This window comes from Phascolarctos cinereus, unplaced genomic scaffold, assembly GCF_003287225.1.
Source record: "Phascolarctos cinereus isolate Bilbo 61053 unplaced genomic scaffold, phaCin_HiC Scaffold_726;HRSCAF=1367, whole genome shotgun sequence".
In the NCBI taxonomy this organism is placed as follows: Eukaryota; Metazoa; Chordata; class Mammalia; order Diprotodontia; family Phascolarctidae; genus Phascolarctos; species Phascolarctos cinereus.
The window spans coordinates 70,580,474-70,600,662 of NW_027556098.1; the positions used below are offsets into that span (position 1 = coordinate 70,580,474).

The window sequence follows — 20,189 nt, forward strand, 5'->3', positions numbered from 1 at the left end:
GGCAAATGAGAGAGTGAATCCTAGTCATGAGGGCCAGCCTATACAAAGGCTCATGGAAAATGGAATGTGGTTTATGTTTACCAATAAGTAGAACAATTTGGCTGAAATGTAGAGTACATGAAGAGGAATAACATATAAGAAGCCTGGAAAGGTAGCATGGATCCAAATGATGAAGGTCTTTAAAAACAAAACAGAAATTTGTATTATATCCTAGAGCAGGGGTGGGTAACCTGTGGCTTCAAGGTCACATATGGCCCTCTGGGTCTCAAGTGCAGCCCTTTGACTGAATCCAAACTTCACAGAACAAACCCCTTTAATAAAAGGGATTTGTTCTGTAAAACTTGGACCCAGTCAAAAGGCCGTACCCAAGGACCTAGAAGGTCACATGTAGCCTTGAAGCCTAGAGGTAAAAGGAGCCTCTGACATTTTTTGAGCAGGGAAGTAACATATTCAGACCTGTGCTTTAGGAATATCTTTTGGCAGTTTTGTCAAGGATGGATTAGAGAGGAGAGATACTCAAGGGGGAGAAAATAATTAGGAGACAACTGCAACTGTCCAAGAAAGAGAGGAGTAGGAGGTGGTGGTCATGTGAGTGGAGAGAAAGTGATCTGTGTGAGACATGTGGTGGCAGTAGAATCAAAATGATTTGGCAACTGATTGGATGTTTCGATTGAGGGAGAATGATGAGTCAAGGATGACTATGAGTGTGTGAACCTAGAAGAGAAACGAATGGGGGTGGTTCCCTCAATAGAAACAGGCAAGTTAGGAGGATAGACCAGTTTGGAGGAGAAAAACATGAGATCTCTTTTGAAGTTTGAGTTGAACCTGAGATGCCATAGGACATCCATCTAGTAATGTCTAGTGGGCAATTAGTGATGCAGGACTGAGCTCAGGAGACAAACTAGAAGAGGAGATACATATATACATATATATATATATATATATATATGTGTGTGTGTGTGTGTGTGTGTGTGTATGTATGTATATATATGTATGTATGTATGTATGTATGTGTATATGTGTGTGTATATATATATATGTATATGATATATATATATATATATAGATATATATATATATATATATATATATATATATCTGGGAGTGATCTACATGGAGATGATAGTTGATACTAAGGCCCCAAGTGAAGGGGGCCATTCATTAGGAGATGAACATGGAAGAAGACCGTTCTAAGACCAAATCCTCATAAGTTGTTGTTTCCATCTGTTTGAAAGCTATGAGAAGCCATATAATGAATTGATAAAACTGATGGAAGAGAGAGTTAAGGTCTTTGTTGGATAGTTAAATACACGTTGGAAAGGTGTTTCTCTTCCAAAGACTAAGACAGGGGAAAAAAAGAGTAGAAAAATTCTGCAACTATATGAATTTCCATTGATATTAGAGGGGTAGAATATAAACTAATCAGTGGCATACTTTCCCAGTCTCTCATTGCCAAATTTAGGCAGTCTTAACGGCCCAAGCTATGTATTGTAGATTGGAGAAATTGTTAACCAGTAAAATTCTGTTATAAGGCTGCTAGCACTTGTAGAGGCGACTGGCACACTTTCTTGGCTCTTATAACAGGTGTGGGAGGGGCATCTTGTTCTGTGTAGTTGAAACCAGTCAAGGCAGCATATGAAAAGTGGAATGAGGTCTCTAAAGAAGTACCTGCCCTTGGCTCTGTTCTGCTCATTAATTTTTGTGATTCAGGTGAAGACACAAAAGGTATGTTGGTCAAATTTGTCAATGACAAGGAGCTAAGATGAATAATTAACATATAACAAAAGCTAAAAGTAAAAATTATGTTCCAAGCTAGAACAGTATGCTCAAATCTAATAATGGAAAATTTAATGGAGATAAGGTTTAAATAATCTTCAGTAAGACTTTCTTCAATAAGGTTTAAAGTTATCAATTTGAAGGGCAGTGGAGTTCTGATAGACAATAATTCCTCCTACAAATTTCTGAAAGTTGTAGTAAATTGCAAATTCATTATGAGTCAAAAGTATGGCATAACAGCCAAAAATATAATACTTTAGGCTCCTTTAACAAATATGTATTGTCCAGAATGAAGGAGGTAGTATTTCCACTGTATCTATCATCAGACCGTATCTGTGGTACTGTTTTTGGTTTGTGTTCTGAATACTAGGTATTATTATTAAAACAACTTCACTAATTTTGTGGTCGATGCCCAAACCCCGTTACATTAGAAAGGATAGAGACAAGATGGGCAAGTTCCATGATGGTGAGAGAACTGGAAACCATGCCATATAAGGGTTGATTGTAGGAACTAGGGAAATGTATTTTGGAGAAGAGACAAACATAGGGAGAAGATGGAATCATAGTGTCATCAAATTATATCTGAAAGAGACCTGAGAGGCCAAGGCCAAACCTCTTGTTCTATAGATGAGAAAATTGAGGCACAGAGAAATTAAATGAAAGCCCAGAGTCACACAGTAATTATCTGAGATGAAATTTGAATGAATTCCTTGCTGCTTCTAAGACCTTATTCACTGCACATTGCCTCTCCAGATATAACAGCCATCTTCAAGTATTTGAAGGGCAATCATACTCGTCTGGTGGCAGAGAATAGAACCAGAAGCAATGATTGTGACTTACAGACAGATCAAAGCTTGACATATGGAAAAACTTCCTAGCCATTAGAACTTTTCCAAATTGGTATAGGCCACCTTAAGAGGTAGTAGATTGTCCTCACTGGAGATCTTCAAGAAAAATTTAGAGAATTATTTATCAGCGATTTTGTAGAAGACAATTTTGTTCAGGCATGAATTGGAATAGAAGGTCCCTTCTAATTCTTAGTTTCAGGAGTTCTGATAGGTGGAAAACAGGGGAAGGGTTCCTTGTCAAAAACAGTCAGGTCAGAAAGGGAAACTTGTTTTGAGAGAAAGATCCTAGTTATTAACTGCGTAACTTTGGGTAAGTCATTTAACTTCTCTGCACCTATGATCTTCTATGAAGTGAGGTGATTGTATTAAGCATTCTTTAAGCTTCCTTCAAAAAAAATGTCAAAGACAGGACAGTGCACAATATCTACCCTGTGAATAATTAGTGAATATTTGAAGTAATTGAAATTTTATATTCTTACTCTTAAGAATAGTTTTCTTCCTTTCTATTTAAAAAAAGTGCTCTGTATAACTATTTTTAAGGGAGAAGTTGAACTAAATACATGCATATACTTTTCATGTATTTTACTCAGCATGTTTTCTCAGATTGGCCACAATCCTGGTATAACAAAAAACTCCATCAGTGACAGCAGGACAAATTTTAGGGGAATCTTACAGTATTTTTGAACTAATCAGAATGTCTACCTATGAACTGTGGCAAAAGCCTGTCATAAGTGCTACCATTTAGAACGGTTACAAAAGCCAAGAGTGTGTGCCAGTGGCCTTGTTACAGAATTTCACTGGCCAGCAATTTCTCCAATCTACAACCCCTTGCCTAGGCCATTAAGATTACCTAAATTTGGCAATGAGAGCTTGGGAAATAATGCCACTGATCATTTTACAGACTACTCCTCTAATATCAAGAGAAATTCATCTAGTTGCAGAATTTTTCCACTCCTTTTTTTTCCTGTCTTAGTCTTTGGAAGAGGAACACCCCCACCCCTTTTTTTTTTGTCAGCCTTATGATTGCTTTTGTGTCAAATCCAGCATAAAAGCTTTTCAGATGTGACAGCATTAGCTATTTTGTGCTTGGCTGAGCTACAGTACATGAATTCAATAGAGGAGCGAAATCTTGCTTGAGCTTAGCTGACTTAGATATAGAATACTTAAAAGTATCTAGAGCGAGAAATCTTGTAATTGATCAAATCTTTGAAGAAATGTTTTCAAGGGTGCCCACTGTGCTTTGGAGATCTCATTCATGTTATTTTGAACAGAGATGTAGTTTCACGATGATTTGATTAATTTTAATAGCAATTTGGTACACATAAGGACTGTTGTAACCTGTCATTTCAGAATTTTACCATATGTATTAGGAAAAAAAAAACTGAGGGAGACTGTGTTGAATTTTCATTTGTTTGGGCCTCCCTTAGTCAAAGGCAAAAGTGGAGGTAAGGCCCAATATTTAGAATTCTCATTTTGGGGCTTAGAGTATTTAGCAGTCATTCCATGGGGGCAGTGATTTCCCTTTCTGCCCTGAGGCTGCCTCAGGCAACCTCATAGGAGTGGGAACTGTATTGTCCTGCTTTCACACACTCAGAAAATCTATTCTTACTTAAACAAGGCCCAAGTTATATTTGAGCAGTATTCTGGCCCAATGGAGGGAGGGGGAATGGGAGAGGCAGGGACAGGGGAGGAGTAAATGAAGCATTAATGTCAAAAATCTGATTTCCAAGGTGTTGAGTGTAGCATGCTACCATTGCATGCCCTCTTCTTTCTCCTTTTCTCATTCTCCTTGGATTTTCATCTTTGACTAGGGAAATAGAATCAATAAGCTACCTAATAGTGCTTTTCCTCCCCAAACATGTAAAAAGCAGTTAAACTGCTCTTAGCATACACAGTGCTTCCTCCATCCCTGATGGCATAGAAGTAGCATGGACTAGCCTTCCTAGGATGAAGCTTGAGTGTATAAATATTTAATGCAATGTTATCATGTCTTGAATTGAATTGTATTGCAATTGTGTTCCGTTATGTTTGGGTTACACTGCACAGTTCAGCTTATTCTATGCATGAATAAAAAGTGCAAGGTATTAAGTTCTTCCTTACCCATTTTTTTAAATTGAGGATCATCTTTGCTGAGAATTGCCATGAATGACATAACAACTTAGTGCCTTCTCATCTTAAAGAAAATTAAAAGTATGGCTGTATATCAAGAAAAATTCAGATCTATTTTTTTTCATACTTGTAAGTTTAACTTAAAAAAATAACTAATTTCTTCCAAATCTTAGTGACTGATAGAGATAATGTTAATACCTTCATTTTTTACTGCCTTCTGCAGAAGGGTGGACTTCCAGGGTGGTCTGTAAGGCTACCTTTTGGGATAGAGGGTTTGCTTACCTGATTTCCCAGATAATTTAATTTTCAGTTCAACTCAAGAAGTATTTATTAAGCACCTACTATGTACCATGTAAGGCAGCTAGGTGACTCAGTGGATAGAGCATTGGGCCTAGAGTCAGGAAAACCTAAGTTTAAATCAAGCCTCAGATATTCACTGGCTGTGTGACCCTGGGCAAATCACTTAACCTCTATTTGCCTTAATACAGTAGAGAAGGAAGTGGCAAACCATTCCATTATCTTTGCCAAGAAAGCCCCATGGACACTATTGGCCTGCTAGGGCTCTCAGGATCAGAAAGACTGAGACATAACTGAATGATTCGACAACAATATGCCATGCACTATACTAAGAGCTGGGGTTAGAGATAAGAAAATAGGGAAAAAAATAGCTCCTGCCCTCAAGAAACTTACAACGTAAGCTTTTGTAAGCAAGCTAAAAGGGCATAAAGGGGGACCAGGAGCTTATTCTTATTCTGGCATCAAAAGGAAACAGTCACTGACAAACAAGGGAGAGTCACCTGGAAAGTCCTGAGCTCTCTAAAACAGAAGACCTTGGGAGGAATTTATTGTTCCACCCTCCAGTCCTCCAAGCTAGGGCAAGAGGCAACTGAGAGGGTGGAGAAGGGATGAGTATGTAAAGTTGAGTCAGTCTGCATGGTGATAAGATTTCAGGTGATCAGTTTCTCTTGGGAAGGCATGATGTCAAAAACGGCTGAGCCCCTGATTGAATTCTGGCTCTGATTCAGAAAGCTGGATCACTAATGATTCCTGACCATCCTCAAGCACCCTGGTGATTCTCAAGAACCCTTGTTTCTGGCACCCTACTTATTCCCCTTGGCCCTAAGTCATCGTACCAGCCTAGCCAGATTAAAATAAGACATCAGGGTAGAGAAGAATAAAGCTATCTTTCTATACTCTGTGTGAGATAAAAGGTTAAAGCTACCTTTGTCTCCAGAAAGGCATTTGGGGTTTACAGTACTATTGAAGAAGTGACCAAAAATGCTATTTCCTCAAGTCCTGAGCTGCTAATACCAACTTCTCCAGCATTTTTTTCACAGTGTATAACGTACACACACTTACCATTTGTGTTTCTTTTAGATGCCTGGGGCATATGGGTTAGTGGTTAATTACAAGGCTGCTTAAGCCTTTTAATAAAGTCAGCAAATTAAAGAGAGGGCACAGATAAAGAGAATGCTTTCCAAAGTGTCATAATGAAATTAAGGTAATGAAACACTTTGAGGGCTTTTCTCCTCTCTTTTGGTATAAACTTATTCCAAAGAAACTGGAAGAGAAATGGGGCCTGAAAGTAAAAAGAAAAAAAAATAAATTGTATGCCATTAGTTTAATTATAAAAATTCATTACATGAAGTCATGTAAGACAGAAAATAATAGGGCTGTAATAGGTTGGCGGATAAAACATTTACCAGTCTACTCTCTGCTTGTAGTCTTTGTTGAAGGTACAGAAAAGTAGCAACTCTGTTATGCCATCTTCAGAGCTATTGAAAAGATTAATCAATTCCAGTAAGCTGGAAAATGAGGGCCATTTTCTTAAACAGTTTCTCCTGTATAGTATGTTACTTTATGAAACAGAATTGTTTAGTAATGTCAGAGGTTTAATAGATTAGTGTTGAAGTTAATGGTGAGAGTCTATACTCTTGAAACAGCTTTCTTATAGTTATCTCAATATTTCCATTATCTAAAGCCCTAGAGAGGTTTTATAGGTCATTTTAATTCACATGAGGGTGAAAGAAGAATATTTTTTGTAGTAAAAGTTTACGAATCATTAATTCATGCTAAGGACTGCATTGTTTACATTTTAAAAAAAAATAACCAAATATGTACCCTCCGATATTGCATAGAAACCTCCTATTGTATTGGATCTAGTAAGATTTCAATCGTTTTATGTATTAAAGGAAATATCCTTTATTTTCAAAGTTCTAATGTAGCAAATAAAATGTTACTGATTTGATTAACATTATTGACATAGATGAGTCATTTCTACTTTTCTTTGAGCACTAAAGTTGGTTTTCAGAACTGGATTCTAATCTTGTCCCTCCCACTAACTAGCTGTGCGACTTTGGACAAAACTGATTATCTTTTCTAGTCTTGCCACTGGGCAGCTGCTCAAACAGACTGAGAGCCCCTTTTAGCCCATTCCCTGCCCTCTCACTACCAGATCTTAGGTTGTTTCTTTTTTTTAATCTTTAAAAAATTTTTAATTTTTGTTATTCTTAATTTGACAACAAACAAACTAACAAAATTACTTCACATAAAGGAAACAGAAGGAGGATTTTACTGGAAACCATCAAACTCTATTACATACAGCTTATTTTTTTTAAAAGTATGAAACACATTCAATATGTTGGTTCCAAAGCTGGCTTACTTATTTATATTTCCTCTGAACCTCCATCTGTTTTGTTCTGTTCTGTTTTTTTTAATGCTTCATTGATGTACTTGTCATTATTTTCTTTTGCACTGTTATCATTAACTATTTGCCCAGCCACCCACGCTCCAGGCCCACATTGATTTTAGATAGATAGATAGATAGATAGATAGATAGATAGATAGATAGATAGATAGACAGACAGATACACACACACACACACACACACACACACACACGCACGTAATTTTAAAAAGTACATCTCATTCTGCACCACTTTTTTATCATCACTCTCTAGGTGTAGAAAGCATTTTTGTTTGGTCATTACATTGACAAGAGTTCTAAATATTTCACTTACTTTTCTTTACATTGCCATAGAGATTGTATAAATTGTTCTGCTTACTTTACTCTGCATCAATTCATACAGATCTACCCACGCTTTTCTTAATTTGTCCCTTTTGATATTTCTACAATACAGTAATACTCCATCATTTTCAATAAGTAATTTATGTGTTCAACCAGTTCCCAATTGATGGGTACCCCTCTTAGTTTCCAGTTATATACCACAACAAAAATGATACTATGAATATTTTGTACATATAGATAAATTACATATTTTATCTCTTTGGGACACATGCCTAATAATAGTGTGACTTGGTCAAAGAATATGTACGCTCCAGTGACTTTTGGGGCATATATTTACAAAATGACTATATCACTTCACAGCTACACCCACAATGCAATTCTGTGCCTATCTTCCAATAGCCCCTGTAACAAATGGATTTGAGGTAGAACTTCAGCATTTTGTGTTCTCTTATTTTTAGTAATTTAGAGCATTTTGTATGGTTATTCATACAAAATTGCTTTTCTTTTGACCATTTGTACCATCCTTTGACCATTTATGTCTTAGGGAATGGCTCCTGTTCATGTTATATATATATCATTCCATATACTGTATACTCTTATGTACCCCAATTATAAGAAAGAGTACATTTCAACCCCCTTCCTCATTTTATCTCTAGTGTAATTCTCTTCTCCCCTCATTTCCTTTCCTCTCTTAAGCCCACCAGAATAAAACAAAACCATCCCCAGACACTTGTGTTTGTCTTGTTTACCTCCCTCTATGATCTTTGAAGACAACAGGATTCTGAACTAACACTTGTTTCTTCTATAAAGTACTTATGATATAAGTACTTTATCTTGCTTTAGTCTCTTCCAGTTACTCTGATGTACTTACCTTTCAAGGTTCTTGAAAACAGTTGTTTAGTAATATTAGGGATTTAATAGCTTAATGTTGAAGTTAATGGTAAGAAATTATACTCTAGATCATTTCAGTTCACAGAAGGAAGAAGAATTTTTTGCTGTAAAATTTTATAGACCATTAATTCATACTAAGGACTATATTGTTCATTTATGGGGGGGTATTCTTGTATTGTATGGAAACCTCATCTAGTAACATTTCAATTATATTTTAAACATTAAAGGAAGTGTTTATTATTTTAAAAGTTCTATGTGGTAAATAAAATGTAGTAAATGGGATGTGAGAAGGAATATCCAGAGAGATAGAAGGTCATCCCAGACATAGCAGTGCCAGGAAAACCTAGAGAGGAAAAAGTATCCAGGATGATGAGAGTTTGGTTAATAGTATCAAAATGTTGTAGAGTGGTTAAGAATGAAGAGGAATGAGAAAATTGAGGGTGAGGGATGTCATATGGATAACCTACATATTTCATTGGTACCCCCGAATGGTTTAAAAATTAATCAACAACCTAGAAGAAAAGTTATTGTGTGTTTCAAGGATGAATTATTGAAAGGCACAGGCAAGGCTCCCACAAGATAAGGAGGTATTCATGGGTTATGATTTGTAGCACTGGAAGGAGTATGAGCATTGATTTGATCTTAGATCCTTTAAAATATTCAGATGTTACCATCAAATTATCCCTGAGCATTTTGGCAGCAAAAATATCAAAGTGCTAAGTACCTTGAGGCCAGGATAATGGTTCATAGTGACAATGACTTTTCTTTGGTCATCAAAATCCCGCAGAATGAAGGAAATCTAAGAGTTAATTGTAGTGAAGTGTTTAATTTTTTTTAACAAAATGGAGAAATAAAATGTTGGTTTAAAATTTCCCTAATGATGAGGTAAGAGCCTTAACCTTCTCAGTGTTATTCAAGGCTAGGTGGAATTTGTTTGATTTTTTTTTTAATCTGTCTTTCATCCTTGAAAAATCTTGGCATTATTCAGTGAAGGTTAGCTCTCAGTCAGGATTTCCTTAGTTATAAAAACTAACTTTCAATGTGAATACAAACCTAGGGGGAAAATATATTCATGGGCATTTTTGCTATTCAAGCATTAAAGCATGCCAAAAAAGTGATGATGTGAAGTCAAGCTTCACTCACTTAACTACCTTTTTGCTAACAAGCGTCTAATTTATCTTGCCAGCTACTGTTTCCTTCATAGTCCTTTGAAAACTCTAGCACTCTTTTCTATTCATGTTTTTCAATTATGTTGACTGATTTATAGATTTGTACAGCATTGGACAGCTGACTCCCTTTATCAGAAAAGGACAAATAACAGTGTAAGAACCATGGTTAGCTCCCAAGATCATTATTCTAATCAGCACCCTTTTAAAAAATTGCCAATCATATTGACAAACAAAATGTGTTATGAGTTTCATGATTTTTTTTATTTTTAAGCAAGTACATTTATTTGTTAATGGTAAGTTCATTAAATTTTTCTTAACTTTCCTACTCTTATGGATTTATATGCATTAGCTGAGGCATGCCAGCTGTTCAGAAAGTGGGATACCAAAAAGGGGGAGGTTAGCAGAACAAAAATATGACTCTAATATATTCTGCTAATTATAAATTAATTTGAGCTAACAAGCTCTTATTTTAAAATGCAAACATTCTTGAGGAGATTATACCTATTTGTATTCATACCTTAAGGTGAATTCCTTTAATTAGAAAATCAAGTAGTATTTTTTTTCCCTTTTCTGTTAGCTGAAACCAGCCTCTTGAAAGTTTTGATTTGGGGGATGAAAAAGACATTTGAGAGATTAGGACTCTTCTAGGCACAGCTAAGTCTGGATGGTTTTCTGGTGCATGGGGAGGAGAGGTAAAGAAGGTGAGATGCCAGGAAATGATGTAGGGAACGTCAAGATAGAAATTAGCAGGTACTAAAAAGAACTTTAGTTTGTGATTTTGTATCATAACACTCATATTAGCAGTAGCCTCAATATGTCAGTGAAATAATCTCATATGTCACCTTGCTCATACGTTGCCTAGATTGGCAATACTTATTTTACTGTATTGATACTAAGTTTATTTATCTGAATTGATTGTTGTATTTATCTAAGTATAACAAACTGTTATTCAACATAGTTCTAGTTAACCAAATGTTCTAATTAGAGGTTTAACATACATACCATATGTTTATTGCTAATTTTAAAAAAATATTAGTTTTTTTGATTTATCAGCAATCGCTTCCATATGCTTTTGAGTTTAAAATTTTCCTCCCCCTTTCTCCCCACCACCCTCCCCAAGACGGAACACAGTCTGATATAGGCTATACATTTACATTCCTATTACACATATTTTCACATTAGTGAAGTTGTAAGGAAAAATTAAAACCAATAGGAGGAACCATCAGAAAGATGAAACAAAACTCAACAGAAGAGAAAAAAAATGAGCGATTCAACTTCCATAGTTCTTTCTTTGTATGTGGATAGCAATTTCCAGCATGAGGCCTCTGGAGATGTCTTAGATCCTTGTAATGCTGAGAAGGGTTCAGTTTAACAATATTAGTCATCACACAACGTGGCTGTTATTATGTACAAAGTTCTCTTGGTTCTGCTCACTTCACTCAGTATCAGACCATACAAGTCTTTCCAGGTTTTTTCTGAAGTCAACCTGTTCATCATTTCTTATAGCACAATAGTATTCCATTACATTCATATACCACAACTTGCTCAGCTATTCCCCAATTGATGGGCATCTTCTCAATTTCCAATTCTTTGCCAGCACAAAAAAGAGCTGCTATGAATATTTCTGTACATGTGGGTCCCTTTCCCATCTGTATGATCTCTTTGGGATATAGCCCTAGAAGTATTGCTAATTTTTAAAGATCTAAAACACACAATACTTAAATCTCATCACTGTGAGTATCCCCTACACCAATACATATGACTACTTCTCCATGACTTATAGAATCACAGAATGTTAGAATATTGGAGCAATAAGTGATTTTACAGATGAGGAAACTGAGGCCCAGGAGGTGACTTGCCCAAAATCAAAGATCAACTAAGTGACAGAGGCAGAAGTCAGTCCCTCATTTTATAGGGACTGGTAAAATGGATGCTGTTCCAAAAAGGACAATCAAGACACAAAAGATTTGGAGAACACAATATATGAAGTTTGGTTGAAGAAACTGATAATATTTAACCTAGAGAAAAGAAGACTGAGATGAGACATAATTTTAAAGTATTTGAAAATCACTTGGTCAAGTAGGAATTAGAGGTGTTCTGCTTGGCTCTGGAGGGCAGGATGAAGAGCAATAAATGGAAACAGTAGGGAGGCAGATGGTTTATTGTGGAGTATATTCTTGTTCAGGTATAAGTTAGATTGGATAGTTTTTGAAATCCCTTCTAACTCTGAGTGTCTGTGATTTTTATCTTTTCAGTTTAAGACCTCTCATTCTGTACGATTCTTATCTATGTTTTCCCATAAATCCTCTATAGAGAATAAACACAGTGTGCTATAGGCTTTCCTCTGGTTCTTTGAATTTCTTGAGAGATTCTGTATAGATTCACTTGGTTTTGAGAAGCCACTACAGGATCTTGAAGGGGGCGTAAAGATTATCACCAATATTAACACAGTGGCTGGCACGTAGTAGGTACCTAATAAATGTTTATTGATTAACTGATTTATGAGTCATCTCTCAGTTTGATGCTTGACTTCTTTCCATAATTATTTTTATCATCTAGGGTAATCCAGGGCTGTTTATTTATTTTTTGTTAATTAATAAAAGTTTAGCCTCTCAATCGAGTTCTCCACAGTTCATCAGATATTATTTAATAAACTAGAGAAAACTTTCCTGATAGCAGTTACTTTTCATATTAAATGTCTTAATAACTTAGGATTAAATAAATATCAAAATTACTAAATTTCTAATTTATTAACAATGAAATACATAATTAGACAGAGCCACAGAAAATAATATGATATTTTAGCTAGAAGACTGATCTAAATGAGTCACTTCTGTGAAGAAAATACTTGATTGTATTTATTTTATTTGAACTTTAGCTTTAAGTGGCTAGAAATTGTCTAATCAGAAACTGAAGATAACACTGCCCTCAGACACCCCCAGCCCCCCACTCTAGGAAAGTTGTTCCATATCTACACAGGTCTTGTGTCCACCAAAAAGCTTGCATTTTGGGTCCATATGACAGATTTTTTGGCTCACTCAATTTTATTGAATGTTTATACTTAGCTACTGGTATATATTTTAAGCAAATTTTTTCTACTTGGTGGCCACCCAGCTGCTTGTCTTTACATCCTTATTTGGTCTCTGTACAATGTAAACCTCACTTTAGGGAGGGAGGGAGCCACACTTTTTTCTGGTTCTCCCCATCTGCTAAATGACTGTATAAAATTCTTTCTAAAAGCCTTTTCAGATTTGGGGTTTGTTGTTGACTAACACCTCAAAATATCACTATATCACCAGATGATTTCACTTCTTGTAAGAAAGAAAGCAAAATAGCTTTGTGACCCTTAGGTGGGTCACATAGCCCTGATTGCCTCACCAAAAAAAAAAGAAAGAAAGAAAGAAAGAAGGAAAAGAAAAGAAAAGAAAGACGGAAGGAAGGAAGGAAGGAAGGAAGGAAGAAAGAAAGAAAGAAAGAAAGAAAGAAAGAAAGAAAGAAAGAAAGAAAGAAAGAAAGAAAGAAAGAAAGAAAGAAAGAAAGAAAGAAAGAAAGAAAGAAGGAAAGAGCAAGCAAAGATGTATATAACCATTTACAATGTTTTAGGTACAGAAAAATTCACTGCCAGAATCATCTATACTTCTCAATATAATATCCTCTTCACTTGAATGAAAACTGTCCCACACTATTCAGTTCATTCAGAGCAACAATTCATGTGTCTTTAAAAGAATTTTCTTCATCTCCTTACATAATAAAGATTAAATTAAAAGATTAAAAAGATAAAAAGTTAAAGTCATCAAGAAAGATTTCTCCATCCTCTGACTTCGTTGCAAATGTGACAGTAAAGCAGCATCTTCACTTCTCTCTCTCCAGATTTACTACTCATAAAATTCTCATTATGTTAAGTCATCAAATAACAGTAAAGACTATTCTAGGAAAGAAGTTCCATATCTTCTTTCTCACTGTCTTCTCCATAGTTTATCTTTAAAATCCTTATTTGTCCTAATTAAACTCACAAACTTCTTAAGTCCCTAGAGAGAAGCAAGTTATGAAATAGTAGTTACAGCTGAAACTCCTAATTTCTATGTTCTTAAAATGAAGATATCAGTCTGTGTAGCTTCTCTATGACTTTGGAAACATGTTGTTATAATTGTATGACATATATGTAACACCTCTTTATCCTGCCCCTCCCACAGAGACTTTGAATACTATTCCTTTAAAAACCAAATGAAATATTTAGAAAAGCAGTTTGTGCTGGCAGGTTGAAGATAGTTGAAAAATATTCTTACTATGAAGTGTTTCTCCATATAGGATCAGGGATAGAATATGTGATTTATGTTTATATGTGATATATAAAGATCTATATTGAATATGTAAGGTCAGAGAAGAAGTTGAGGTGACACATTTTCCTCACCAAATTGTTTTGTATTATCTTATAAAGACATATTATAACAAGGATTCTGTGATGAATCTTTTAGTAGCTGACAATACAGGACATTTTGGAAAGACTGTTTCTTCAAATTCCCAAAGAGAGGACAAAGAAAATGGACTATTCTGACTTATTTTCTTAAACACCGAATTTAACTCTTGAGAAATATGCTGAAGATTCTTAAGAAATGTGAATATATATGACAGCATTTCCATTCAAGTGAAAAAAGAGTTATGTAGTATTATATTCAGAGATGTAGGTGACTATGACAATGTATTTTCCTATAACCAAAATTTTATTAAAAGTTATATGTATCCTCGATTTATTACTGTTTTCATTTGTTAATAAATTATAAAAGTAACTGCTTTTAGAAAAGGAGATTTCTCCATGTCATTTAGTAAATAGTTTGAAAAGAGCTTAGGGGTCATTTAGTTCAACTCTTTTATTTTGCAGATGAGGATGCTGAGGCCTGATGAGTTTAAATGATTTGCTCAAAGTCTCAAGGATAGTATGAGGTGGAGCTGAATCTTAGAATGATAAATCCAGGGTTTGTTCTGCTTTACCCTGAAGAGAAGACAGATGAAAGATAGTTACATACTGTGTTACCTGAATTTATGTACCTGCTTTCCATTAGGACCTGAAACAATATTTGTTTTGTTTTGTTTTTGATGTTTGACTTCATGCATTTAGGGAACTCCTGGTGCTACAATTCCTTCTACTTATCCTGATATTTTCAAGTTGCCTGAGGCATTCAAGGGTTAAGTGCCTTATGCATGGTCACATAGCTAAAAAGGTTAAGAGGCAGGATTTGAACGTAGGTCTTCCTAACTCCAAGACCAAATTTCTGTCTACTTATACCATGCTACAGCTTGCTAAACCATTTGTGTGTGTGTGTGTGTGTGTGTGTGTGTGTGTGTGTGTGTGTACAAACTGATCTCAGAAAAATAAGAATGTACATAATTGAGTATTATAATTGTTTTTTATTCAATAATTTTTGTATGCATATTTAGTCATTTTCCAGTAGATGGCACTAATTACTTAAACAATTTGGCTAGTTAACGAAGAGAAAAAGAAATATATTAGATAGATATCTGGCTTTTGTTCAAATCTGGGTGTATGTCAGTGTCAAACATTAAGTTTGGCAGTTTATTTTTAAATGGATTTTGTTCCCTGTTCTATTTGATTCACTATTAGAAAATTAAAAAAAAAATAGTTAAGCATATGTTCTTGTTATTCACATGTTTATTTCTAAGTAACAGATGATTTGAACTTTTTGTCTTTATTTTAAAAAATAGGGTGCTAGATTTTATTTTGTGTTGAGAATCTGGTTGTCTGCTTTTGTCATGACAGCCTAACCTATGCTGTAGGTTATAAAACAGTCAGGTAAACAAGTCCTAATATTGAGATCTAAAAGCTACTAAAAAGATATTTTAAGGACTTCTGTTTGAGAAGACAGATGAAGATAAGTCTAGATGGCTTACATCAAGTAATGTTAATTATGGTTCTTTTCTTGCAGCAATTGGCAAAAGAGCTACGCCAGTGGCAAATAAATGTCGATGTGGCAAACGACTTGGCAAGAAAACTTCTCCGTGATTATTCAACAGATGACACCAGAAAAGTTCAAATGATAACAGATAACATTAATGCCGCTTGGGCTGACATTAATAAAAGGTATGATTATTTTTTTGCTAAGAACATAAGAAGTAATAAGTGGAAATGTCATATAGATTACTTGGAACATTTTGGACAATGAAGTTCCTTGTGGTAGTCGACTCATTGACTGGATTTGTAGACCCTGCGCTAATAACCTAGGAACCTGAGAACATTCACGCATGATTAAATGAATTTAGAACTTTAAAACCTAAGTGGACCTTAGAGATTATCCTCTTTAGTTCCTCATTTTACAATAAGGAAATTGAAGCTCAATGATATATAGTGACTCTCCTAATGTAACACAGCCAGTTAATGGCAGAATTAGAATTAAAACAACTCAAAAGACTCATCTATAACATAAGAGGCCAGTTAATTTACAGTCAAAACAATATCTAAATTACTATCCTCAAGTTCCTTGATAAAACCACATCTTCCTATCAATATTTTGAAAATTTTGTTTTATAGGAGAGCTGCATTTGGGCATGGTACCATTATAGCACTCCCTACATGCAGTAGATAAAATGGTCTAGGATATTGTGAGGATTCTATCTTGTCTCATTCATGCTATATTGTAAAGAGATCTGGGTATGTAGTCAGAATACCTAGGCTTGAATTCTGCCTCTTACTTTCTGTGTATATAATACAGCCTACCGAAAAAGTGTGTATAGAGGAGTATCATTAATGTGATGTTTGAGGTGCTTTCAGACAGAAGAATATAAGGAAAACTGTATACTATGCCTTACTTCCTGCCTTTGCACATCGTATATGCTTAATTGTTTATTTCACTGAACCTATATAGATTGGGAGCATAGAAGTATTTGTGGAATTTTGAAAGGAAAAAGAACTTCTTGAGGTTCCTGCTATATCTACAGTCATGTCAGTCGTGTCTGGCTTTCATAACCCCATTTGGGTTTTTCTTGGCAAAGTTAGTAGAGTGGTTCACCATTTCCTTTTTTATCTCATTCTACAAATGAAGAAACTGAGGCAAACAGGGTTAAATGACTTGGCCAAGGTCACACAGCTAGTGTCTGAGACCAGATTTGAACTCAGGAAGATAAGTCTTCTTGACTTCTGGTCTGGCACACTTTCCAGTATGTCACCTAGCAGCCTGCATAATTGAGGCATAAAGAGGCCCTAGAAACACTGTCTCCCCTTGATTCTGTAAGACTTATTTGTATCAAAAAAAAAATCTAGTAGTTTGTAAAGGCTATATAATCTATTTTTTTTTATGGAGACTATGTGGGAAATCAAACTAAGTCCAGAAAGTTATTGAGTGAATATTGGGGATCAAAGTTAGCATAGCAACTAGATAGGTCTGTCCTAAGACACCCTGTCTTCTAGATACTAAGCCAGTACTCTATTCCCAGTGCCTCCTCAAACTCACACTCCTTCAAAGTAGTGTCATTACTTCTTCTTATGTCCAAGTGATATACCACAAAGGACTTGGTCGTTTTCTTCTAGGGAGGGCCTGCAGTTATATATTTACACATTGTAACTCCAATAGAAAAAGATGTCACCTCTCACAGAAGGTTACCTAGATCAGCATTGAAAAAAATAGTTATGGGCCACACCAAGGAGAATTTGTGACTTAGCTGAGCATCTGCAACTTCTATAAATGGGTATGGCCTATTTCTCCAAATTTGTCACACAGTAGTAAACTAGGTTGTTGTTGTTGTTATTCAGTCATTTCAGTCATGTCCTACTCTTCATGTCCCCGTTAGGGGCACTGAAGTGGTTTGCTATCTCCTTTTCCAGATCATTTTATGCATGAGGAACTGAGACAAACAGGGCTAAATGATTTGTCCAGGGTCACACAGCTAGTAAGTGTCTAAGGCCAGATTTGACCTCAAGAAAATGAGTAAAGATGACTAAAATAGGTAGTGAAGTCTAAATGACTATGATATAATGATAATTCACCCCAGATAAGTCCCAATTAAAACCCTACCTCTATACAGGAAGCCTTCCCCAACCCGTCTTAATTCCAGTACCTTTCTTCTGCAAATTACTTCCTATTTATTTCATATATAGCTTGCTTTGTATATATTTGTTTGCACTGCATTAGATTATAAGCTCTTTGAGGGTAGGGATGGTCTTTTGCCTTTTTTTTCCCTAGCACTTAGCAGGATGCCTGACACTTAGTAGCCACTTAATAAATATTTATTGAAATGAATTATATTCCTTCTTTTTCTATTATTATTTGGTTGTATCTGACTCTTCATGACTCTGTTTGGGGTTTTCTTGGCAAAGATACTAGAGTAGTTTGCCACTCCCTTCTCTAAGCTCATTTTACAGATGAGGAAACTGAGACAAACAGTGTTAAGTGACTTGCCCAGAATCACACAGCTGGCAGGTGTCTGAGGCCAGATTTGGACTCAGGGAGGTGAGTCTTCTTGACCCCAGCCTCAGTACTGTACCCACTACACCACCTAGCTGCCCCATTATACGAAGGATATAAGAGGAGATTAAGACTATCTACTGTTAAATTTATAGGTTAATTTATTTTTCTCCAGAAAATGTTGCACTTCTGTCCTGCTCATGGTAGCTTTTGATCCAGAAGAGCACTGAACTGTAACTGGGGTTATGTGTTATAATAGAAAGAGGACTGCAGTGAACGTCAAGCGACTCCATTTCAGTGCTGCTTCTGTGTGGCCTTTAGCAAGTCATTTGATCTTATCTCACCCAGAAAATGAAGGAGTTGACTAAAGGACCCTTAAACTCCCAAAGAGTAATGGTCTATCGTTCCATTATTCTATCTATATACACTTAATGCTATAAAAAGATAGCTATACATATTTATGATAAAATGATGATAGAGAGTAGATGTTCCACTCTTTTGAATAAGTTTCAAAGCCCTATATAGTTTTCACTGACTTGTCTGACCTTCTTCTCATAGACCTTAATTAAAACATGAAAGAAAACAAATCTCATTTATTTTTGGTTTTAGTTATATCAGAAAGCTCAATCATGATATCAAAGTAATTAAAGTTTCCTCATCTTAAATTTTTTATGTTTCTCATTTAAGATTCAACAATATAAAACTGAATCTTAGATTTTACTGCTTTAAAATACTCATCTAATTCCGTAAATTTGGGGAATGGATTTATACAGCATGATTCACAGTTTTAGTGGTAAGCTATAAAAATAGCATTCAGTAATGAATTGATGTCTAACCTGAACAGTAAAAATACTATGTAATCAGAATGCTTTCAACAAGAACTCCTTCTAGCTTAAAAAAAATCTTGATTATAGATTTTTCTCAAAGATATGAGAGAACTTTTTTTTCAGCAAACTACATTTCATTATTATTCATCTTTCCTTTTGAAGTTGAATTTGTAGCCTTAAAACAAGTGAGTATTTAAATCTTGGGACAACCAAAGAAGATATCAAGGCTCTGGAGATGTAAGTAATGCTAGGAAACTATATAGTTAACTAGAATCAGGGAAAATTTTTCATAGAGCATAATGGGCAAAATTAACAATTTTTTAAACTTAAAATAATAGTAATTAGCATGTATATAGCATTTTAAGGTCTATAAACACTTTGCATGTCACCTCATTTTTTCCTCATAACAGCCCTGTTAGATAGGTTCCATTAAGGAAATTGAGACAGAAGGAAGTTAACACAGCAAGTAAACGTCTAAGGCAGGATTTGAATTAAAGTCTTGCTTACTCTAACACTTTTTATCAGTTGCACCTTTCTAGCAACCTAGGTAATAAAATGTCAACTTTTGAGGGGAGGAAAATTGACCATTTGGGATTCTTTGATAATGTTGTAACAATATCTTCTAAAGTACTTAGTTGTACATTAAACAAGATAATAGCAGAAAATTTGATGAGACTTAGGATAATAGGTAGATAGAAGCCTCTAAATCCACATGGACAAGGTGATAGATAATAGGGCCAAAAGTGAGGATGAGGAAAAGGTATGGTTTTGATTCAATCAATTGAACATTATGATTAACCCAATTAGCATTCAGCCCTCAGATGTTTTAGAAATGTTTAAAGAGTTTCTAAGACCATAGCCAACAAAGTATATTGTTGGGACTAAGAGTGAATATAACACCACGTCTAAGATATGGATAATGCAACTTGTAAGGAATTTTAAAGAATATAAATTTGTAAGTGAAAACATAAAAAATTTATACAATCCAGAAACCACAAATAGCATTTGAGAAGAGATATTTTATATATCAAGTGGAGCCTTAAAAAAAGCTTTGTGGGTAAAAGACAAAATATTATTGTTCAACCAATATTGTCTGTGAGAAAAGTCAGATGTAAGGTTTATTCACT

At 35.1% G+C, this 20,189-nt stretch overlaps 1 protein-coding gene across 1 annotated transcript in view; it reads left to right on the forward strand.

Annotated features, from left to right (window-relative positions):
- Positions 1–20,189, forward strand: part of DMD (dystrophin) — a 1,828,382-nt gene that overhangs the window by 1,213,461 nt on the left and 594,732 nt on the right. The window contains 1 exon segment of the mRNA XM_078146592.1: positions 15,764–15,918. Within this exon segment, the coding sequence (XP_078002718.1) occupies positions 15,764–15,918 (155 nt within the window).